At 41.5% G+C, this 25,175-nt stretch overlaps 2 protein-coding genes across 4 annotated transcripts in view; one reads left to right on the forward strand and one right to left on the reverse strand.

The window, feature by feature from the left end:
* The first annotated feature begins 11,776 nt into the window (after positions 1-11,776).
* TM4SF20 (transmembrane 4 L six family member 20) lies at positions 11,777-25,169 on the forward strand. Its single transcript, XM_024740514.1, is given in 5 exon segments — positions 11,777-11,804; positions 11,807-11,943; positions 17,165-17,230; positions 18,634-18,785; positions 20,729-25,169. Coding segments are annotated over 5 exon segments (675 nt in total). The 3' UTR covers positions 21,021-25,169.
* MFF (mitochondrial fission factor) overlaps positions 16,147-25,175 on the reverse strand; it is a 43,720-nt gene continuing 34,691 nt past the window's right edge. The window contains exon 13 of one of the 3 annotated variants that reach the window (XM_024740502.1): positions 16,147-17,342. The gene's annotated coding sequence lies outside the window, so the exon portion shown is untranslated. Of the gene's footprint in view, positions 17,343-20,015; positions 20,176-20,217; positions 20,863-25,175 lie in introns of those variants that run through there. The other 2 variants (XM_024740501.1, XM_024740500.1) reach the window with 2 other exon arrangements.

The raw sequence follows: 25,175 nt of genomic DNA on the forward strand, positions 1-25,175 counted from the left end.
GGGCGGCCCGGTGCAGAAGTGGGCCAGCAGGGAGGGACGGGCAGGGCGGACTCCAGCCTGTACCCCGCTTTCGTCAGACAACAAAAGCTGTGAACGTTACCTCGGAAATTCCCCAAGATCAATGTTAGCTGAAGCTGCATCCAGTGTTCCTGAAGAGCTGCTATTAAGGCCTATATGTAGCTGATTTATATGTCCCCAGACACACCCAGGTGGAATAAATCCCAGGACGATGACAGAGGTGAATACGGTATCGATCCCACATCAGTTTCTCAAGACCTATTCGACTGGCTCACGCGTCCCCGTTTTAACAGTATTAGACTTCTAGAGCAGCGTCGTAAACGTTTCCTGTCAAGGGGCAGGTAGTAAATTAGGCTATCTACCATCTCTGCTGCATATTTTTATTTTTTCTTATTTTTACAACCCTTCAGCAATGTAAAAACTATTCTGAGCTTGGGGACAGTACCAAACCAGACCAAGGACAGATTTGGCCTGGGGCCATAGCTTGCTCTTCCTTTCTTTAGAGTAAGGAGAAATGGTGACAGGGCCATTTCACACCTTTTGATGCCCTGGGAGGGAGCTCAGATGGAGAAGCTGAGCTCAGAGACGTAAAACAACTCCTCCAAGTTCTATAACCCGAAAAGACAAAACCCAGATTCAAACCTCATCTCTGTGCTGGCCTATACCTTCCAAGGCTCCTCTCGCCGTGAGGCTGTGAGAGGCAGGCCATAAAAGATGATCCGGTGGCACTCTCAGCCACCACAAGCACGGGCAGAAGTCTCACTTGTGAGCAGCCGTCCAGACAGAGGAGTCCTGAGAGCTCGGCCTGAGGCACTCAAAATCCACAGTCTTTGCACGGTTCGTCTACCAAGCTTGTGCATCTTGGAGAAGTCAGTTCTGACTATGTGGACTGCCTATAGAATCCTCCAGATGTAGCTCTGAGTAGGGGCTGGGAGGGGCACTGTTCATCCTGTTTCTGCTCTATGTCAGGCACTGTTGTGGGCCCTGGGTCCACACAGTGAGCTCAGGGTCTACACTGTGTGCACGATCTAAGGTGCGTGCGGAGTCTACAGCTGTGAGGTGTCCCCTATCACTGCAGGGTAGATATACATATGTATGTATACGAGAGGCCCATATGCTTCCTCTATGGGGCAAGGGGAACGCGTGGGCTTTGGCAACTGCGGGGCTTGGCCTCGCATGTGTTGCGGCTCAGTTTCCCTGCCGGTCTGCCCCCCTTACCCCACACTTGGCAGTTGTGCCCATCAGCAGCGGTTCCCCGACCCCCCTGGTACCCTGATGTTCAGCTGTGGCTGCAAAGCTAAGAGCAGCCATCCCCTTCCAATTCTTTCACCCTACGCGTCGAATCCTCTGAAGGACATCTTTCTCTCCTTCAAAAACAATTGCTAGAGGGGCTTCTCTTTTCCTGATTCGATTCCAGCTGACAAACACAGTGAGTGCAAAGTCCTGAGGGGGGAACACATGTATTGCAGAGAGAGAGAGGCTGGCAGGGCTGGAGGAGGAGAAAACGATGCCGGAGTGGGGAGAAGCCGGAGGTAATTCACACCCACCCGGAGAAGGGCCCCATGAAGCATCTTAAGAAGTATGGATTTTATTCTGGAAGCTCTGGAAAGGCACTGGGGGGTTAAGGAGAGGGAGGGAATTAAACAGGAAAGGGGAGAAGTGGGCAAAACCAGACTGAAGAAACAGAACAAAGGAAATATAAATAAATAAAAAATAATGAGACAGAATAACATGTTCTAGAAAAGAAAAAAGTGACTAAAAGGTATTTTAGTAATTATTTGTCAACATCTGAAGGGCTCTTTTTGATTTTTTACATTTGCCCCATGTTTTCCATCTATTCCAAAGACAGAGGAAGGCCAGCCAGCCTCAAACCATAGAAGCATTTAGGTTAGTGGCACGGGAAAAAAATCTCCGACTGTAGAAAGAGGTTGAATGCCCTCTTTTCTTGAGAAGGTACACAAATAAGATAGACAACTAGTGATTTTTAGCTGGGTGAAATCTAATTTGAAGACAGTTGTCGCGTGTCCCTAGCAATTGGATCCACCAATCATGGATCATTTGGTCTCATGTTTATATTCACTCTTGGAAAATTTGGCCTTGATTCTAACACTGTGTGTTGGTTTACTCTCTGTGTGCTCAGAAAGGCTAGTTCCTGAGTCTTCCATAATAGACAATCTTCATCTTAGGGAAACAAAGTCTGGAAATTACCTGATAACATTGTCGTGACTATGTTATGAATTGTGTTAACAGTGGTAAGAAATCACCAGTCATTGCATCTTGAACATGTGAGAGGTCTGTGGCAGGAACCCAGGTAATGGGGTATTGGGACCTGGAGGCAGGCAAGGATCAAGGGAACAAGGTAGCCACCGTCGTCAATAACCAGTCAGCTCTCCCACTGACGCAGGCGCTCGGCTGAGGTCACAGCCTTAAGCTAATCACGATGATGTCACAGGAATAGAATATGGGACATTACACCCACCCCTCACACACCCCTCATCTGTCAGCTCTGGGCCCAGAGGGAGACTGGCGCATTCGAATCAGGTCCCACCAGACTAGTGGTCTCCACCCGGAGTTGGGAGGGGTGGGACTTGAGAGAGAGACAGAGCGTTTCCGCCCTGAAGGTAGAAGCCGGGAAAGCAGACCTAAAACTGGACCCCGGATCCTGAGGCCAAATGGAGTTGGAGGCACAGGTCTGGGAGAGAGGATGAGAAACAGGAAGGGGAACAAGTCCTAGAGCAGGTGGGCTGGAGCAATGCCGCAGGTGCCGGCCACCCCGCCCTGGCTTCACGCCCAGAATGGACAGAGCCTGAACCTGACATCACTGAGACCTGGCCTAGAACCCCGGCTCTAAGTCAGCACTTGGGGGATGTGGGGCAAAGTACTTGACCTCTTTGAGTCTCAATACCCTCCTTTTTAAAGTGGGAATACGGGAGGTCTTCATTATCTAGGGATAATTGGTACAGGGGGAAAAAACTTGAATCTATTTAAACAGGAAATAAAGTGTCACAGCAAATAATTTAGTAACAAGATTGATTGCAATCCTATCTTTAAAAGTGTGGCTAAAAATGATGCATACAAATTATTTTGTTTTATGGTTAGTAAAATATAGGTTATAATTACCACTGTGTGCTCATTTCTAGAATGACAAATAACTCAGATTTGATTGCAGAGTTTTGGCATATTTTTCCTGACAACATGTTGGAGGGCTCCATCATTTCCTCTAAGCATTTCTCCTAATATTTTGATAGGCAAAGAATTCCCTCCCCATGATGTGGCATCCTACTGTCAATATATTCCTTTCAAGAGCAGATAGGGAATGAATAAATTAATTGTTTTTAACTTTAACTTTTTATAGCTTCTTTAAAAACTCTATTGATCATTTCCATTTCTGGCAATATGGTAGGCTAGATACCCCGAAAAGCCTTCTGTCTCTGCAAAACAGTTAGAGATTCTGCACAAAATATAACAAGCTCCCCTTTAATTGTAGAGTTGGCTCAGGAGAGTAAAGGCAGCCCCCAGGGGAAGAGATGCAAGAGGGCTACACATTTGACATGCAGCATCCTTGGGCTGGGCAAAGGGGAACTGAAGCAGAGACCCCTGTGGGAAGTGTGGACCCTCTAAGTGTCACCCTCAGTGAAAGGAGGGCTTGGAAAAAACCCACCCAGGACAAAGCAACCTATCTAGTGTCTGCAGCGGTTTGGGTGGTGGGTAGATGGGAGATTTGCAGAAGCGTGTTTTGGTGTATATCTCTTCAGATCTTCTCAGACCCACGCACATACACGTCTAAACGAATTTCTATTGTTCTGTAATTTGCTTTTTTCCTCTTAGTTTTAGAGAGCTTTCAATGTGTACTATATGCATTTATCTCATTTTCTAAAAGCTGCATAATAGCATATATCATGGCTATGGTTTAATTTGAAATTCCAAAACCACACCACGTTTGTAATTTTCTTTTACTTTTCCGTTGAACTTAGCACATTCTAATGTCCTCAATATTTATCCATTAATATTTATTTTCTGTTTCCTCCCATGAGCATGGAAATGTCAGGTGGCAAGGATTTGTGTTGGGTTTATTCACTGCTGTATCCCATGTGCTTAGAACAGAGCCTATCACACAGTAGATTCTCAAGTAAATACTTGCTGGATGAATTGAATTAAGCAGTGAGTTATACTTCAACCAATTCCCCAATGACTTATACGCTTTCATGACTCTAAAGAACACTACAAACATCATCATATATGCTTCTACATACACAAAACCGCAGTCAGAGCCTCTACATCTAATCTACGCTAGTTTCGAAACTGTATGGAAAACTACCTCTATGGGCAAAACAGCTCGCTGTTATTTTGCTCGTGATTATTTATTGCAGATACATAATAAACAACTCTATTAGAATTGCTTCTCAGATCTTTTCCTGGAGGTTTTACATTTTGCTCTGCCATACTCAAGGCACACGACTCTAAAAGAGCTATGCATTTATTCCCGTTTTCCCCTTCACTCTAATACAGAGGTATGTTCCTCTTTCCTCTGGGATAAGAAGGTGGAGAAAGCAAGCTCTTGTCTGCTTCATTTTTATTGCTCCAAGTTGAGCCTACGGGCAGAGTGGAGCATTTTAGGAAGTTGAATGTCAAGGTTCATGGTGACTGTGGACTGAAACCAAGATCCCATTAAATTAACAATGTTTATTTTAGCTTTCTATTTTATATATAAAATAGTGTGTCAAATAGATAACTGATAAGGACCTACTGTATAGCACAGGGAACTCTACTCAATACTCTGTAATGACCTATATGGGAACAGAATCTAAAAAAAGTGGATATATGTATAACTGATTCACTTTGCTGTACAGCAGAAACTAACACATTGTAAATCAACTACACTCCAATAAAGCTTTTAAAAAACACACTGTTTATTTTCTGTGAGAAAATATACCACATCATAGCAACATAAGACATGAAGAAGAAATTGTTTGTGAGAAAGACACATGAAGCAGAGGGACCTGCATAAGCCAGACATCTGGAGGGGCCACCTCACATCACCAGTGCATTTTCCTACTACGTCATGACTTCCTTCCAATTTCACCTTCCACAACATTTCCCCGAAGGGTGTTCTACCCGATAGCATCCCATGAACAAACAAGGAATGACCAGATATTCCGTTTGAAAGAACACACTCTCTTTTAATATTTTTTGTTGCCTCAGGTGATGTAGGGAAGAACAGTAATCAGTCCCCACTTCTTTACGGGGCGGGGGGTGGCAACTCCATATGAAAGCAAGATTTGCAATGAACCTATCCAAACCCTACCTCCCATCCTTCGACTAAAGGGCATCTTTGGGTTTCCCTCCCAGAAGACATGGTTTTGAGCATCCTAACTGACTGCCCTACAGGAAGAACATCTCACCCATCCCCTGGACTGCTGGGACTTCCTCCTCCCACGCATAATTTTCCAGGGCCGCCAGTCCCCACGGGAGGAGCACAGCCAGTTAAGAGTGGCTTTCAGGCCTCTCTGGACTGTGGCCCCTGCCACCCCAGCCCCTCAGTGCTCCTTGGACTCCAGCCACACACACCCTGACTATCCCAAGCCTGCCCCGTTCTCCGTGTGCCTATTTTGTACTTCGGCTCGGATGCCCTCCACTTTTGTTTGCATGCAGCCCAGCCCTAACGTTTGCAGGGCTGAGACTTGGGTACAAATGGAATTGCAGACTGTACAGTCTCAATACTATAAAGCAGTAAATCATGCTAACAGACTGTTACAATGTGCTCCATCCTTTTGCCTGGTCAGATATACCATCATAAAAACCATATGAAAGGGCTTCCCTGGTGGCGCAGTGGTTGAGAGTCCGCCTGCCGATGCAGGGGACACGGGTTCGTGCCCCGGTCCGGGAGGATCCCACGTGCCGCGGAGCGGCTGGGCCCGTGAGCCATGGCCGCTGAGCCTGTGCGTCCGGAGCCTGTGTTCCGCAATGGGAGAGGCCACAACAGTGAGAGGCCTGCGTACTGTTAAAAAAAAAAAAAAAGAAAAAGAAAAACTATGTATACCTGTGTGACTTTTGGCAAAATGCCAAAGACAACTGAATTTAATTACTACTGCATTGTGTCTGGGTATTATGTTGATGGGTCAGGATGTCGGATGAGTAGTAAAATAGAGATACACATAAATTATTATATGTTTATTACAGAGTGTTTTTCCTTACCTTCATTTCAGCAAATTACTAACTATTTGGAATAATAAAGATTAAAAAATAACTTGTAGTCTATTGACAGTAATGATCTAAAGGATTAAAAATGAAATGTAAAAGTATTCAAACTGTACAAAATTTAAATATATTTTCATCAAAAAAATAGAAAGTGTAAAAGTAAAAAAAATTAAAGTTTTTTTCACATGCTTAACTTTCTTGGAAAAAATCTTCAAAATTACCTACAAAGTTAAAAGATAAAAATCAAATTATAATTAATGAACATTTTAAATTAAAATTATTTAAGTAAAACTAAAATATTTCTTTCAAAAATATGTAATTAAATTTTAGCAGATACATTATGTGTCTAGTGTTTAATGTCCATGTAGCGCCACAGTAAAGGATCAATAGCCCATTTCATGCATGTAAACAAACGTCGGAAAAATATGTGTTGTTTAATACCGTAAACACTGCTCAGCAACCACATGCAAATGTTGTGGACACCACAGGGACATGTGAGTATCTCCAGGACAAGGAATTAGAACACAAGAAGATGCAAAAAAATGGATGCTTGCTACTCCTTATGGAAATGATACTTTATGATACAAGAATATTCTGAGGAAGCATTTGACAAGTCAGTCAGACGCTTCTCTTGCCTAAGTGTCTCTCCATCCCACAAATCCTCCTTCATGCTTTCTGAAGCAATCAGCCCACAAACCTCCACGGCAGTCGTGAGCCCCTGTTTCCAGGACACAGGGCAAGGGCTGTGGACACCATTGCCCCAGGGCCCGAACGGTGTGTCATCTCGCAGCAGCAAATGTTGAGGATTACGGGCCAAGTTCTGGATCCTACGTGGAAGAGGGGCCCTTGTATTCTTTAACAGATTTATGTCCATATGCTTTTGGTATGTGGGACCCTAACATGCAGGGCCTCAGGCCTCTTGCCCAAATCTAAGGGTGCTCCTGGGTGCATGGAAAACTCCTGTGATTATTGATGAATCACCCCCATGGAGACCTCCTCTGGGAGGGAGGGACCACCACTGGGACTTGACTCTAAAACAGGACTCAGCATGTGGCACTGAGATGGCTTCTTTGTACATAAGCTCTCACTCCCCTGCAGTCTCCTTGAGGGCCCATAGCTTAAAACCAAAATTTACTGGTACTTTGCTGTGTTTCCAAGGTAACATATACTCAATTTGCCAAATAGAAAATTATACCGAATCTGTTTTTCTAGCTACTCCTGCCATCCTGTTTATGTGGCCGGGTGGAGAGCCACCATGCTCTTGGAAAGAGGGTGTTTCGTGTTCCGGGGCCGACAGATCCAAAGGTGGATCTGTCTACAGGATCTGATTCATGCTGTGGGATTGTGTCTGGTTTCTGTCCACCAGCTGGTTCATCTAAATATCAAGTTTACAACTGAACAGAAAGACACCTGACTGGAAGTTAGGAGTCCCAGCCTAACCATGAGTGAGTCACCTTAGCTTCCCTGAATCTGACTGTCTTCTCATCTATAAAATACTAAGGCTGAGCTGAGAATCTCCACACGCCTTTCCAGCTTTAGCTGCACAGGAGTCCACTGAGTTCTCAAAATTAAATTCACGGGTTCTCTACCCCACAGACTCTTGTATATACTTTGGCTACAGTGAGCATTAAAATTTGTTTATGTATATATAAACAACTCTCAATCCAATATGATCCATCAGTCAAAATCTGCCCTGCAACACAAATAGGTCACAGCCTGGTTCTGAGGGTGCAAAAATTCCCACTAATGAGGTCAGCAGAATGAAATGATACTTTTAAATATATTTCATTCTTTTGAAACATTTACTTTTCTGTTTGTGGAACTTCTGCACTTGTATTCCTACTTATATTGGTTATATACAGTAAGTATATAACCAGTACAGTATATTTCTTACAGTTTCTAATGTTCCCTAATCTTCCTAAATATAATTTCTGAATAAAACTCTAGGAAAATACGGTATCTCCGTGTCTTGTTTTGATTTGTTTTTTATTTATCTTTGGCTGCACTGGGTCTTCATTGCTATGTGCGGGCTTTCTCTAGTTGCGGCGAGCGGGGGCTACTCTTCATTGCGGTGCACGGGCTTCTCATTTTTTTGGATGTTTTTGAGGAGGGGTGGAAATGATGGAGTTGACTTCCAGCAATATGTTGCAAAGGTCTGGACGGTTTTAAGGTGAAAGACAAGGGACACACTGAATACATTGGGGTAATGCTAGCTACTCTAACATTGACCCAAAAACATACAATGACTTAACATAGTAGACATTTATTGCTTGTTGATGTCAACTATCCTGAGCAGTCCTAGGTGGGCAGAAGGGGCAGGGGTTGAGGCCTCTAGCTGGTACGGATTTAGGTCTGTGGAAGCTGATATTTTCAGCACATGACTTCCAGAGTAGCTTGGTTGTCTCCAAACTATAGATGGAAAAGAAGAAAATGGATGACCTCCATCACTTTGTAATCTCCTTAGACGAAAATAACTTCCCATTGGTTAGAAATAGTTACATGGCCCAACCCAGAGGCATGGGTAACTGGGAAATGTAGTCCGGGGCTGGGTGGACACTTCTCAACCACTCTACGTGAAATGTAAACACACAAACGTTAGTGGACATTTAGCCATATCCGTGTATAAAGCCCAAGTTTTTCAGTCAAATCAGCCTCAACTGATTTGACTGAAGTGTGTTTAGAAGAGGATGACTGACATAACACGGGTGAATGTTTAATACCCATTCATATCACATGAATTCCTCCTGGGGTAGTACTGTCAGGCATACGCAGTGCATGGTTGGAGCTACTTAACTCCAACCATGGAGTGAGCAGAAGACAGTAAAAGCTAGAGAATTTTAGGAAATGTGGTCCCTGGTGTCTGACTACAATCCTTACTGCTCCTAGGTCCGTGGTGTGCAGTGGGCGAGGAGAAGAAGCACTGGGTCGGGCGGGGGGAGGACAAAACAGAGTGCTTTTGCTTTACCTCTTGTTTTCACCAATGGCACAAATATGACTTGGCTGTGACTCCGTTCTCTCTCATATATTAAGTCCTATCCCTCGAAAAAACATATTTTTCTAATATGTTTTCTTGAGATGTGTTCTCATGTGAATTAAACAGGTAGTTTTAACTCGTTTTAAAAATGTTACATGTCATCCTAGACATGTAAGTATATCTAGACATTCTAGACATCTAAGACATGGAAGAAACACAAACATGACTGAAATCACTTAAAATGGTACATAGTAATGGTAATCCCAGCTACTCTAGAGAAAGATTTTTCCATACAATTTAAATGAAATCACCCTGGTGAATTGTCTTCCTCAATATTCATTTCAATGTCATTCTAGTATAGCTTTCGGTACAGTAGAGACTGGAATGATTACCAACTACGTTTTCCAGGGACTTCCCTGGTGGTCCAGTGGTTAAGACTCCACAATTCCAATGCAGCAGGCACAGGTTTGATCCCTGGTTGGGGAATTAAGATCCCACATGGGTGGCAAAACTACATTTTCCAGAATACTCTACATCTAAGTCTGGATATTGCAATAATTAGATCAATCCTTGAGCGATACTGAAACGGAGCAGGACCCTGCGGGCCTTGCCTGCCCCCCACCCCATGTCCTCAGCCTGCATTTTGTCTGCAGAAAAACTTTAGAAAAGAGTAAGCTTAATCAGAGAAGTGAGAACATGCAGAAACAAAGGAAAGGAGTCAAAGGAGACCAAATAATAATAGTTTGGTCATTAAGCAAAGTCAAGGACGTTTAGTTCCTCCTCAGGGTCTATAGATACTATTCTGAGCTGTATCCTGCAAGCTGTGTTATAGATACTGAAAGCCCCACCAGGTGGAAGAAGTTAACTACGTGATGACCAGACTGTAGCCACGACATAAGCTGCCACAATTCCGAGAACAGGCCTCAAGACGATGGGAACAAACCGACCCTGGAACTGAAGATTAACTGTCCTTAAAACAATCAAGATGACCCTGGTCAGACCACCGATGACCAATTTCAAGATGACTCTCAGAGCTGACTGTGCTGTTTCTGCAGGTAGCCCCCAGCCTCCGTCTATAAAAGCTCTTACCCACTGATTGTCAGTGGGGTGGGGAGTCGGCCTTTGGACAGGAGTCCGCCCTCCCCTCGGCAAATTTTCCTTTCCATCAACATGCCTCTTTATTGGCTTCTGAGTGGCAGGCAGCCAGACCCCACTTTAAGTAACAATATGGAAGACAGCAAGGAGGTAGAGGCCCTCTTTCTGCTGCTTCTGTCTGTGGCTGTGAAGGAAGATGGGGGGCAGGGGTTTTGAGTTTTCTGCACGGCCACAACGTTCCTGGGTCCAGATACTACTTTCACGGAAGCTAAGAAGAAGTTGCAGTGGCAGCAGAAGTCAAATTCAGCGTTCCAGGGTCCTGTCTACCCTTGAGGTTGAGGAGGGGCAGTGGCAGCAGCAGTGGCGGTGGGTTCCTGGACTGCGGCTGCCATGGTGTATGCATTCCAGAGGTGGCTTCTTGATTTCCCTGCCTTTGTGAGGACTGCAGAGGCAGAAGTTCCCCTGGGACCATTCAGCAGTCATGTCCTGGAAGGCATTCCTGGAGACTGCCCCTCCAGCCCTCCCAACAGTTTTGTACTCGATTCCCCAATTATCCTTCTTCCAGCTTAGCACAGCTAGAAGAGTTTGGGTTTTCTGCAACTGACAGTGGTACATGAAATACCTTTCTGACCATCTTTTTGTGTCAAATTCTAGCCATCTTCCAAAGCCGAGAGGAATCCTGCTTCTTTGCCCATCTTGATAGAATCCTTCCATTTGCTTGACTCCTTTTGCTATTTTAGTACGGCAAGTTATTTGTATACTTTTCTATCCTTGGTTTTAGTAACTTTGGCTTTGTTTTCAAAAAAAAAAAAAAAGAAAGAAACCCACTTAAAGTACTAACAGGGGGATAATTTATTATGAGAATATAGAGGCATCTCACAGTAAACAGACACAGGACCACCAGTCAGTCTTCACAGGGTAGAGACCAAGAAGTAGAAAGCCTGTTTTGTGTGTGTGAGCATACAGCCTGAAACTGAACCCTAACATTTTGACTAATCAAGAACATTGGCAGCAGAGAAAATGTTTTCTCCCAATCTCATATATATTCATTTCCTTGTTGAACAATTTCAAAACAAGGACCTTCCATAGCTGGTAATAATATCAATACAACAAGAAAAATAGGTTATCATAACTGGATATTCTTGTTTTTACTTTTTATATGGCATACTGGTATAATGTAAAATATGTTAGAAGAGTGTATCTTAAACCCATTTTTTTATCTGCCGATTTTCATGCATAAATTTATCTAGTAGCAACCATAGATTTTTTTTCCCACCTACCTTCCCCACCCCATGGTAACGTAAAATCGTCCTTACTTCCTGCAATACTCCTCATAATAATGTCCTGCCCTACTGGACTCTGAACTCATTTCTGTAATTTTTTTTTTTTTGTAAGTGCTGAGCTTTAACTAGAAAGCTCAGGATAAAAGGCAAGACAGTGCCACAAAAACAGCCACCCTGACAGGGTTTCTCCTCAAACCAGGGGGTGACCATGACCTGCTGTGAAGGATGGACAGCCTGCAGGTTCTACTTCTGTTGGGAGCAACTCTCAATGCAATACCTCTAATTGTCAACTTAGTGGAGGAAGACCAAACTTTAAAAAACCCCATCTCTTGCTTTGAATGGTTGTTCCCTGGGATTATTGGAGCAGGTTTGATGGTGAGTGAAATTTATTTAACTTGATTTGGAGCCATTTTACTGAACATGGTCTAAAGACCATCTTGCAGCCTTGCCGTGAGCTATGTCTTGGCTTAGGATATAGTGAGGATCAGTGAGTATGGTATTAATTTATATTGGCATCAGTGAAGAACAATTTAAATGAACTGTGGTACAGGCTAGGGAGCTTGGGCAAAAAATAAGATATTGATAAACGTTGGTTGGGTAATTACGTATCATACTTCTTCGCATATAAGGCTGTTCTTCCAAGCTTCATAGTTAGTGCTCGGGACTTTTTGAATTTATTCCCTCAGCTTTCCTTTGCCAAAACCAGCTCTAAGTATTCACAGGGAATACAGCAAAAGCAAGAAGTGCTCAAAAGGAAGTGCAAGAAACATTCCATGCCCGATGAGTCTCCTGGATGACAATTGTGAGGCATGAATATGGCATTGCCTGCACCAAGGGGAGTTGGCCCAAGAGGTTTGGGACTTGAAACCCTGGCTTTCTGACCTCAGGGATGTTTTGACTCAGATCTTTTACAACTCATACATTATGGTGCTTGTTTAATGTTCGGTAATTTTTAATAGGTCAATCTTTGTTGAAATCTGCAGCAGAGCAGTGTAAGATAGAACTCCCCAATGTATCTGATCATAAGTCACCCGAGGCACTTGTAATACATGTAGATTCACAGACCTTCTGGGAATTCTGATTCAGTAGGCCTGGGTGGTACCCACTGTGTAGAGCAATAAATCCTGTTTTCAGACATGACAGAATATTGAGATATTCTGGTTGTATATTCTCCGATATACTACTGTTAGCAAATCATTTATCCTGTGATTTTGTTTCCCTATCAGTCAAGTCAAATGGGGATGTAATTGAAGTTTGAAAATTCAGCATTCAAGAGCCTTGTTGTTATACCACTTGGGTGCTATAACACCCACTTGCGGTCTCGTTAATGCCAGAGAAATGCGCCTTTGCTTGGATGTATATGTGTGTGTGTATGTGTGTTACAATGATGATCAGTTATTGCTTCTAGTCTTATTCTAGTCTTATCTCCAGACTTAACATGAAAACACTTGTACGTCATTATATATGAAACAGAGAGACCACTGTTAAGTGCTAACGACTGGGTTCATACATTACACTATCTTATTTACATGCTATAATAATCTGGCTGAGTAGTTATTAACATTTGTATTTTAACAGACCAGCAAACAGAACGTTAAGAATGTTAACAAGGTCACATAGTAGGTGTGAAACCCAATTCCAGATTTATCTGACTCCAAATCTCTGTTTTCCACCAGTATTAGCAACATAATCCTCATCACCTGTCTCAGGCCGACAAAGGGGAAAGACAAGATCTATAACTTAACCAATAAACTTAAGTGACCAGGAAACTGAAGCATAGAAAAATTACATAAATATGAAATTGCTTCAGAGAATCTGGACTTTTTTTTTTTTTTTTTTCAGTACGCAGGCCTCTCACTGTTGTGGTCTCTCCTGTTGCAGAGCACAGGCTCTGGACCGGGGCACGAACCCGTGTCCCCTGCATCGGCAGGCGGACTCTCAACCACTGCGCCACCAGGGAAGTACTGGACTTTTCTTGTTCCAGGATTAAGTTTGCTTTATCACCTCAATAACTATTAACAATGTGCTGGTATCACGCCAGGCTCTAACTATTACTCGGTATTGTGGAATATCTTCAAAGTATCAAACAACTCTTTGAAACGTTCAATAGACATTTTATAGCTAGAGCCTCAAACTCTAGACTAGGCTCACAAGCAAATAAGTGGGTGATAGAAAGGTTATTTTCTTGATCCTTGGCTATACATAGAATGTGGAAGAATATCTTTTTTCAAAGGGAATTGTGTCCTTTACATCTATCAAAATACTGACTTAGTTCAAAACATTGAACTCTCAATATACTTGTAAATACACAGAAAAGTTAATGAAGAAATCACTGTCGTGATAAGCACTTTTGTCATAGTTCTTGAAATCTTTCTAATCTGTAGCATTTTAAATTAGTATTGTTTCAAAAACGGAATTTTGCAGGAAGTAGTCAATAATAAAAACTATGGAATTCATTACTGATTACTTCATAAAATACAGTCATTTTATGGTTTTATGATTTACCCAAAACAGAGGTGAACCTTATCATCTTTGAAACCATAACTAAGAGTAAAAATGTTATGTAATTACCTTCACCTATTATCTGCCAAATGGAAAAATCAGTACACATTCTTTTTCCAAGGCCTGAAAAAACGACTTGAAATGTTTCCTTGAAATGTTTCCTCTAAAAAATAAAGGCCATTTTATTTTATAGATTAATTGCAAGCCTAATCTTAATCATGCCTATTTACTGAGTTCACTTATTGTGTAATAATTCACCAATTATTAAAATCTTAAGAGAAGAAATTGTTGAACGTTACATTAGAAAATATTATGTCTAACAAAAATTTTCAAAATAGATTTTATATAATGAGCCACTGTTTTGTTTGTTACTTTCATGTTCAAGTACTTAGAGGAACCCTGAAAGTTTGAATTCTATTAGAGTTGTAATGGTCTAAAGCTCTTCTGTACTTCACTTATGAAATCATATGCTTTATTTCTAAAACTGGATGAAAATATGGGTTTCTGTAAGGAAAAATAAACAGTGCTACTTCTTTTCTTTATAAAAACAAACGACTATCAAGAAAAAGTTTCACAAAAACTCATGCATTCAAATGTGCTTAGGAATTGAAGAGAAAGATTATTCTCAAGATTACTTATTTGTGCAGGAGATTATCTGGAAGACTTATAATTCAGTCACATACACACACACACACTTTCACATTTTAATGTTCATCCTATAAAGAGCCCCTCTAATTTCCAAAGCTCTGAATAAGCAAAATGGTTGAAATACAGAGTTATCAAGTTACCCATAATGATGTAACAAAGATGTGTCAACATGCCATGAAGTCAACCAGGTGAGGATTCATACATGATAAGCTAGTATTACTTTATAAAATTCCTTTGCAAGAGAAGGGAACTATGAAAGTATCTCTTTCAGCATCTCTGGAATAAATTAACCTTCAAGAAAGTTAGCAGAGTTCAATTTACATCAATAAGGAAAATGGAATGATTTATCCATTTTAATTATAATTTAATGTTGCTCTTTCTTTTAACAGATTTTCTAAATCAGGGGTTAACACGTTTTTTTCTGCGAAAAGCCAGGTAGTGAATATTTTAGCCTCTGTGAGCCAGTCTCCCTCACAATAATTCAACTCTACTGCTGGTGCGCCAAAGCAGCGTGGATAATAAGTAAGCGAATGGGCATGTCTGTTTTCATAAAAGTTTATAAAAAAGAGGCAGTGGGCCAGTTTGCCAGTTCCTGTTCTAAATGATTTGTTCCTTAAGCTTAGAAGGCAGTATCACTTCTAAGTACAACAAAAGAAATTTAGCCCACGAACACTGACACCTATTTGGGTACATACATTTCTTTTCCCTTTTCTTCTGGGCTCTCAGCTATGCCTTGAATGGCTAGGCTGCCATACATACACGTGCCCTTTGAATTATAAGAGTGTTGGTGTTCAAGGCAGTATGCAAGCAAAGCTTGATAACAATACAGTGTTTTCCATACGTGACACGGAGTCATCACATGGTCAGAGTGGGGTGAAGTTTGTCAGGAAAGTTGCCTTGTAAGGCTGTTCAATCCGAGACCTGCTCTGAAAGGACAAAGGTGGACATGGTCTTGAAAAAATGGATTGGGGAAGGAGCAATTAGGAGGAGGACAATGAGGTGAGTGAGGGGGTGATGGTGGTGGGGAAGATGAGAATGTGCAAGCTCTAAGGGGGAACAGAGAATTGCTACAATCGGCCAGTGTGACTGGAATAGTGGTTGAGTCTGGGCTCTGGAACCCTAATGCCCAACTGTGACTCCCAACTCTTCCACTTCCTTAGGCAAGTTACTCAAGCTTTCTGTGCCTCAGTTTTCCGACCCAGTAAAATGGGGATAATTGGCACCTACCTCATAGGATTTTTTTTGGGGTACGCGGGCCTCTCACTGCCGTGGCCCCTCCCGTTGCGGAGCACAGGCTCCGGACACGCAGGCTCAGCGGCCATGGCTCACGGGCCCAGCCGCTCCGCGGCACGTGGGATCTTCCCGGACCGGGGCACGAACCCGTGTCCCCTGCATCGGCAGGCGGACTCTCAACCACTGCACCACCAGGGAAGCCCTACCTCATAGGATTTTTACAAGGCTGTGAATGAACTAAAACACGTATAGCACCTATAACAGTGCCTGGTATGTTGTTAGGACTCAGTAAAATGTTAGAAAACAAGAGTGGAAGGAGAGAGAGAGAACTACTCAAGGGCAGCTGTGCTGAGATGGCAAAAAACTTATGGCTAAAATATCTTAAGTGTAAGGAAGTAATCGACATTCAACAATCCAATAATACAAAACTTCTTTCATGAAGAATTTCCAGTTATAGCTGCTGACTAGTTATTAGTAGAAATTTTAACCTAAGTCCTGTGAACATGGCATCATTTCTTACAGCTTTCCCCAGCAATATGTGTTCCCTTGACACAGAATGTAATACAAGATTTCTAAACGTCAGTGCGAAGTGAGATCATTCCATACCATGGATACAGGAGTAGAAAGGAGAATGTAGAACTAAAAGTAATTCTCAAATCATAAGTTTGGGGAACTACTGAGCTGGTGGTGACCCTGGGAGTGAGAGGAAAGTTAGGGAAGTGGGAGAAGGGTAGTGACAGAATTCTTAGTTCCCAACTACCAGGCAGACAAAACCATCAAGTTCCTTTCTGAATCCTTGCCAGATTAATTCACACTATTTTGGGGAAATTGGGTAAGTGGTTGCAGATTATAGTAAAAAAAAAAAAAAGGTGAATTTTGGATGATGCAACCATTCCTTCAGAAACATTCCTCCAAAATAATGAATAAATAAATTTAAAATCCAAGTCTCTCTAATGATGACTCAAAGTAAAAATGTAGACGGAAGTTTTAAATTGCTATACTGAAATCCCCCATCCTTTCCCCCTTTTTAATCTTTATGGTCCAGATGGGGATCGTTAAGGGTCACAAGATCAAGGACATTGTCACATCTCCTTTTTATTCTCTTAAGCCTCTTGGCTTCCCACAACTGCTGGCAAGTAGAAAGTGAAGATTATTGCTTTATCATCTGATGAGAAGTAATAATATTCTTTGTTCCTGTTGATGTAATTTCCAGGTCATTCCAGCAACAACGATGTCCTTAGCAGCGAGGAAAAGAGCACGCTGCAATAACAAAACCGGGGTGAGCACAGCACAGCTGGTCTGGTGCATAAGCAGTTACCGGCATCTCAGCAAAGCCGCCGAAGCGTCAGCATCTCCTGAATCACCGTGTGGCTCCAGTGGTAGGGCTGGTCCTAGAAACATGTTATTTAGAATAATTTATATGATAATGCTGAAAGTGTGAAGTCTGTCTTTTTGTTTTCCCATAAAAATTTGGTTTTGGAGCGAGCTTTCAGACCTCTCCTCAATCTTCGGTTTCAGTCTAAAAGTTTTCAAAGAAAGGAGATTTATGTCTGCACTCAGGGCTGTAATCAATCTCATAATACTCAAATATTTGTTACTTTTGTGGTGTGTATAAAATACTTAGGGAAAAAGTATCCTCAGTTCTCTTATGCATGTGAAAGACTGGTTTACTAGGAGGAGAATGTTAATTGTCCTTATCCAGTTAAGTTAAAGGAGACAACACTTATTTTTTCAAACATTTGGTATGTATAAAATTGTAACTACGTTAAAAGTAAAGGAAATTAATATTTATTAACCTTCTCTCACTATACTCAGAACATTTTCAAATACGCTATCTTATTTTTCTGAAAACCCATACATTTTATGATCTGTTTTACTGAGAAACTGATCCTCAGAGAAAGCATATAACCTGCCAGTGTAGCACAGTTACTAGGTAGGTTTGTATCCAAATCCATCAGACTCCAGAATTCCCAGTCATCATACTATTTATGCCATGAACATTGTTACGAAGTAACACTGAGGGCTCTCATAATTCTTTAAGGAAGCAGGTAGATCAATAAATAAGAAATCACAGTAAATATTCCTGACTGAGCTTGAGGTTTTAAAGCAATGGTTCTCAGCCTGATGGGAACATTAGAATCACCTGGGGAAAATCTTAAACATACCAATGCCTGGTGGCCCCCCTGAGATTCTGCATTAGTATCTTTCAAAAACACCTTGTGTGATTCTCATGTGCTCATAGGGGTGAGAGCCACTGTTTAAAAGGGTACATATTTATAGCCATGAGTTCGGTTTATTTATTTTTTAAATTACCTTTCCCTGACATTTGGTATTCATATAGGATTATAGTTACTTTGCTAGTTATTTACAGTCTATCTTTGTTCCTGACACACTGTAGTGGTCCGTTGAAACGGACAAGGTTCACGTAGAGCATACGAGCTCAGGTTTTTCAGAAACAGTGGCAAGACCAATGACCTTTTAGCAAGTCTAATGAAATGGCAGGCACTCTGCCCTCTGCCTTCTTGTGTAAGTCACACCTAATCAAACGGTGATCTGAAGATCTAGGACTGTAAGGTGTCAGCAGAATGGCAGCAGCTGATGATAGAGACTGCATGTGCTGCTGAAACTGGGAACAGACAGGCAACATGTAACGTGTGCAAATGTGCCTACTTTATTTTTCAGATGTTTCTTTCATCACTTCTGAATGTGATCACAGTCACTGGAGCTGCATACTGCCTGACGGTGTCCATCCAGGCTCTCGCGGAGGGCCCTCTCATTTGTAACTCTCAAGGCAACAGAACTTCCAGTTGTGAATTTTCATTTAAAAACTTAATGTGAGTAACCGTTCGCCGTCTTACACAGCTGCAGCTAGTTAGCTTAGGACAGTAGTGTGGTGCTGCCCCAGTGCCACGTTATCTGGCGTGGGACAGATTCTTAGGTATTTAGCACATTAATCCCAATTGGCCCAATCGCAGAGAAATGGAGGAATCACTGCATTCAGAATGCTTTGGGTATGGTCTTGTCTAAAAGGGGTAGTTGACTGAGATGGATTATCCTTGTCTTTTAAAAATCTACAGCTGCATATGTGCATGTATATTAAAAATTTCTGGAAATATACACCAAAAACTTAACTTTCATCTTTGGAGAATGGTAATGGAGGATGCCCTGGGGGAAGGAAGGGAGCACTGACTTTCTCCACTTCTGATCTAATTTAATCTGTAAACCCTGGGACTTCCCTGGTGGTCCAGTGGGTAAGACTCTGCGCTCCCAAAGCTGGGGGCCCGGGTTTGATCCCTGGTCGGGGAACTAGATCCCTCATGCACATCCCAACTAAGAAGTCTGCATGCCGCAACTAAAGATCCCGCGTGCCACAACAAAGATCCTGTGCACCGCAGCTAAGACCTGGCACAGCCAAAATAAATAAATATTTAAAAAAATTGTAAGCCCTAAGCATACATTACCTTTATAATTTGATAAACTGAATAAAAACACAATAAGTAAAAAAAAAATCTAGAGGCTTACCTATAAGCCTTAAGAAAGAAACAAAGCAGCAGCCAATGGAATCATGCAAACATAATAGAAACACAGTCAGCATGACAATGAATCAAAAGTTTAACTCACAGAGTAACAAATAATGCTGAAGAGTTACATGGAAATGGCTCATTTCAGTCTTGTAAGATGGTTCTGTGCCTGAATCTAGGCACAATTTGTAAAACTGGAAGAAAAGAACAACCTAATTCATTCGTTACCTACATATTGTTCAGTATGGAAAATAACTAGAATTCACTTTTGTAGTTACATGAAAATTTTTTTTCCCTTTTTCCTTATCTCGCTGCATTAAAAAAGAAAAATCTCTCAAAATTTGCATATCACAGCTGTTGTGGATCAAAATCCAAAGAAACTCCCTTTACTAGTAGAGCTGGAGTAGAAAATTAGAGATTTCAACCACACATGCTATACACATTCAGTCCTCAGCGCATGGCTACTCACCATGTACCAGGCGCCAGGCCAAGCTGGAGGTCACAGCATCAAGGTATTCCCACTCTAGTTGGGGAGACAGACAGTTACGGAGAGTAAACAATTACAGAAGAGTGACCCTACGCTCGCTGCAAACTGCAATGAGCATACTCATGTTCCACGTGCTGACATGCTGTTCTTCTTCCCAGGCTGCACATCAGTTGCTGGTATCCAGAAATGCAAACTCTCTAAGAACACTTAGTCCTACTGTAGAAAACCAAAGATAAATCATGTCAGGACAGATGTGTTAGGGCTAAAAGTTTCTCATTCTCCATACCTTGTTACAACAAGGTTTTAACCAGACATATTTGAAATGCCTTTTGTGAGTAAACATTGTACATCGGGTTTAAGAACAGACGCAACACAGCAGTTTTGCACTAAGAACTGAGCTCCTTGAACGGGGGAGCTCGTTTTAGTTTCTTTAGCCAGTAGAAGAGCGCCTGCATGAATAGGTGCGACCACAGGAAACTTAATATGCAACCCTTTCTGACACAGAAAATTTCATACAGTTCAACCTGAGAGTAGATCCTCTGTAGATGCTTGTTGAGTGATGGGATATACGATGTCAACGTTTTACAGCTGTTCAGAGTACCACGGTACATGCTCAGAAACCCTCATCTTCGCTAGTTTCTGGGCACGATGTTTCAAAAGCACTCTGTTTTACTATACATGTCCTTTTCTAGGCACAATGCTGCATTCTTTAGATGGTCAGTGGTATTCCTGAATATCTTATCTTTATCATTTCTTTCATTTTGTTCAGTGCCATTCATCCAGAACCCTTCGATCTGCAGTGGTTCTTTGACGACTCTTGTGTTTCTCCTATGGATTTCAATAATCCCTCCATCAACATCACAACAGCCAGTAACTGGAGAACATACAGCTTACACTTCAATTCTATAGAAAACAATCATAGGGTTAGCCATGTCTCAGTATTTTTAGGTCTACTGCTTGTGGGCATTCTTGAGACCCTGTTTGGGCTCAGTCAGACACTCATCGGCTTCCTTGGCTGTCTGTGTGGAGGAGTCTCTAAGCGAAGAAACCGAATTGTGTAGTTTAATAATAATAAGACGGAAATACTAGTTTGAACCATTTTAGAATGACATTTAAAAGACATGCTTTTAGAAATTCAATAATGGAACATTATCTAGAAAGCTGTGGATGAGTCAGTTTAATCCAAAGGTTGTTTTTAAAGTCACCTTTGATGTACTTAAAAAACAAGTCAAGCTTCCACACTGAAGCATGTTGGTAAATGCACATTTTCATATGGAAAGAAAAATATCATCAGTGGTTGACTTTGGGGAAAAGTGGAGAGAAGCTTTCAATTTGTTTTGTGTCTTTCTGTACTATTCGGATTTTCTAACTATGTTCTCATATGTGGAGAAAGGAAGGGAGGGAAGGAGGAGGGTAAGCAGGAACAGAAGTTATACTGGAAGCCAAAGTATGGGACCTTTTTATTGCATTTCTTTATACTTCAAAAAAGTTAAATATATACAGTTGACCCTTGAACAACACGGGTTTGAACTGTGCAGGTCCACTTATGCAGATTTCTTCCAAGAGTAAATCAATACTAGAGTACTACACAATCTGCAGTTGGTTGAATCTGTGGGTGCAGAGTCCTGGATACAGAGAAACCGAGCATATGGAGGCCCAACCAAGTTACATGTGGATTTCTGACTGCGTGGAAAGCTGGCGCCCCTAACCCCTGAGTTATTCAAGTGTGAACAGTAGTCTAAATACAATCAAGTTTTTAGATCTAATTCAGCTTACAGAAAATCCAGGGAAAGAGGACATTATTCAGACAAATTCAAAAGGTGGGACAGTAAACAGACAATAGTCCCCTGCTTTCAACAAGAAAATGTAGTATAAGAAAACTAAGAAGTTGGATGGGTGGAGGGAACTATTCTAGATTAAGAGAGCAAAGAGACAGACATGATTCAACCAAATAGATTACGTGAACCTCGTTGGGGATAACTGGGGGAACCTGCACAAGGACTGGTTTAGGTAATATTAAGGGCTCACTGTTAGTTTTTTTATGCCTGATGATGGTTTTATGGTTATGTAGGAAAATGTCCTTATTTTTCAGAAATGCATATTTATGTGTTTGGGGGAAAATGTCATGTTTTTAAGACATTTCAGTTAAAAAATGAAGCAACTGAAAAATGTTACATTTAGGTGATAGGCATATGGCAATTCATTACACTCTTCAATTTTCCTATGTTCGCATTTTTCGCAATAATTAAAAAACAATAAATACCTAGGGGAAAAAAAATCAGTCTTTCGAAATCTGGCTTATATATATGCCAAACTTTAAGACAGGATAACGAAACAGCGTATTTACCATATTAAAACGTTATAAAATAGACAAAACTCAAAATCTACAGTTTTCTGAATATGATCATTCCTGCTTTTTATTTCAATTATTTATATTCACTGGGCTTAAGATTTTAGAAATAATTTACAATACATATATTATAGCTGTCCCCCTCCCCCCAATCAGTAACATCAAGAACTTATAGGCATTTTTTTCTGAACCCATTTACTGTATAAAGACCTTCTTCCTATACTCCTATAAATACCTATTTATCCTTACGGTCTAGCTTAAAAATCTACTACTTGAGAAAGCCTTCCCAGAGTGCATGATTTCAACGAACTAAGTTAGCACTTACCCAAACCACGATTATCATACCTGTCACAATGTAACGTAAATATTTTTGTTTATAAATCCATCACTTTAAGACAATTTAAGAGAACAGGGACCATGTCCTTCTCATCCATTTATTCATTAGCTCTTTCCTTCTTCAGGTCCTCAGCAAGGCCTCTTCTCTGCCCAGCTCCCACCTCCCACTCCCACCTGTCTAAGCTCTGGCTAAATCCTCTTCATCTTTCAGACTTCAGCACAAGTATCACTTTTTCTGAGAGGCTTTCCCTAACAGCCTAATGGAAGGCAGGCTTCCCTTTACTGTATCCTTTAGCGTTTTCATTTACAGCAGGGGTCCCCAACCCCTGGGCTGTGGACCGGTAGCGGTCCATGGCCTGTTAGGACCCAGGCCACACAGAAGGAGGGCAGTGGGCGCGCGAGCGGAGCTTCAGCATCTGCCGCTCCCCGTCGCTCTTATTTCCACCTGAACAATCCCCCACTACCCCGTGGAAAAAACGTCTTCCACGAAACCGGTCCCTGGTGCCAAAAAGGTTGGGGACTGCTGACTTACAGTACTGATCACAACGGCAATAGCATTTTAATGTGTACTTGTTTCTTAAATTTCACTCTCCCCCGTAAGATCATAAGCTGCATGGGTACAGGGATATTTTTCTTTTATTCACTCCTGGGAGAGTCAGTACCAAGTACCGTGCCCGATACAAAGTAGGGCCACTACGAATATTTTGTTGAATGAATTAATCCTATCTTTAGTACTCAGGTTTTAGCCAAGACTCAACACTTACTAAATGAATGTCAAACTGCCAAGAGCCACAAAACTAAAACACAAGTAAAATAAGCACGACAGCTCACTGTATTTGACTGAACAAGTCAATGACAGTGCATATAATCTTCATTAGCCTGGAAATGGGTGAGAGATGACCCCAGTTTTCTACAGGGTCATGAACAGAGACGTGAGCCTCTCATTTCAGAGGGCAAAAGAAAGGATGGCTGGCAGTAGCAGAATCAGCTGAAATAGCTGGCAAGTTAGTTCTTTGCAATTTTGGTCTTGTGGAAACTGCAGCCTTGATTAAATCCCTAAAGCCGATGGGCCACTTGTGGTGAGGTGGCTTTTGGGGACATGCCATCTCCACCCCGGTACCTAAACTTACAAATGCACATCTATACACCCCCCCAACACACACACATACAACATGCACCTAGTCATCTACAAAGCTCATTGTTTTTTATTTCTCACTTCCATTCCCATGTTCAATCTCACTTTGGAATCTTTATACTTTTATTTTTTTACTGCATCCACCATCTGAAACACTCTCTCCCTGTTCTTGGGCATATATCTCAAATTCCTTCTCCTTCAAAACATTATTTTTATAATCCTCTACTTCTTTAATAAGCCTTATTTCCCTCCTCCTCCATTAATCTGTCAATTCCTTAAGAGCAGGGCTTGTGGTGCACCTGCTATAACCGCCTACTACTGAGGTCACTGCTGTGCACACACGACTCTACTTACTGACACGATAATAGATTTTAAGTAAAAGAACAAGTTATGGTAGTTACATTTTTCCAAACTTGAGGCCAGAAGAAGTTCAATTTCAGTGTCAAATATGATCAAGAAGCTGGATAACAGACATTCATGCAGGAAAAGAAGGAAAGCTCTCTTGCAAATATATTTTCATAAAATTATCCCTCAAAGTGTCAATAACCAGCAAATGCTTCAACAAATATTCCTAGAAGTGAAAAACACCCAACCTTTAAACAGAGTTCCGAAAGTAGTGGCAAAATGTACTTGCTACACTTGTACTTGCTACTTAGTTGTATGGCACTAGTGAGTATGGTAGGTTGATTACTCTGTTACTGGCCCTGACTGTATCCTTTTCTTCCACTGTTCCCTGCATCTGGACTCTTTTCTTCATTCTCTGCTTGTTGAAATCATATATTTATTTATTTCAAGGTTCAGCTCAAATATCTAAGAAGTATTTCCTGACCATCCTGACCAGGAGTGAATCTGTTCCTCTCAACTCCCAAACCAGTTTCTTACAATGATGAAAAATGACTTCTAGGGAAGGGAGGCTGGCATAGCTGGACTTGGTTTTGGAGTTAAGAGAGACTCAAGCTCTTTTGTTTTTAGATCTGTGACAAGGTGAAGACATGTTTCTTTGTTGTCCCCTTTTGGCTGCTAAGTTGATTTCTCATTTACCCTTTCACTGAGGGTGTAGTTTTTTGGGGTTTGAGTTTCATGCAGGAGTCTCCTGTTATAGCTAAGGCCTGCCTAAGAAGACATGTAATTATATCTCCTACCCCCGTACAGCCATTAAGAGAGAAAGTTCTAGGTCTCCAGTGTTTGGTAAAAGTCAATAGGGAGAAAAATAGCTTTTGTGCTTATCTCCTGGAATTCCTGCTCATGTTCATTTTTGACTTTTATGGAATCAATCCTTTTCACGCCTGCCCAACAAAAGAGGTGTTAACTTTATCCACTATTATTTTTAATTTAATTTAATTTATTTATTTTTGGCTGCGTTGGGTCTTCGTTGCTGCGTGCAGGCTTTCTCTA

Source organism: Neophocaena asiaeorientalis, unplaced genomic scaffold (assembly GCF_003031525.2).
Source record: "Neophocaena asiaeorientalis asiaeorientalis breed wild unplaced genomic scaffold, Neophocaena_asiaeorientalis_V1.1 scaffold388, whole genome shotgun sequence".
NCBI lineage: Eukaryota > Metazoa > Chordata > Mammalia > Artiodactyla > Phocoenidae > Neophocaena > Neophocaena asiaeorientalis.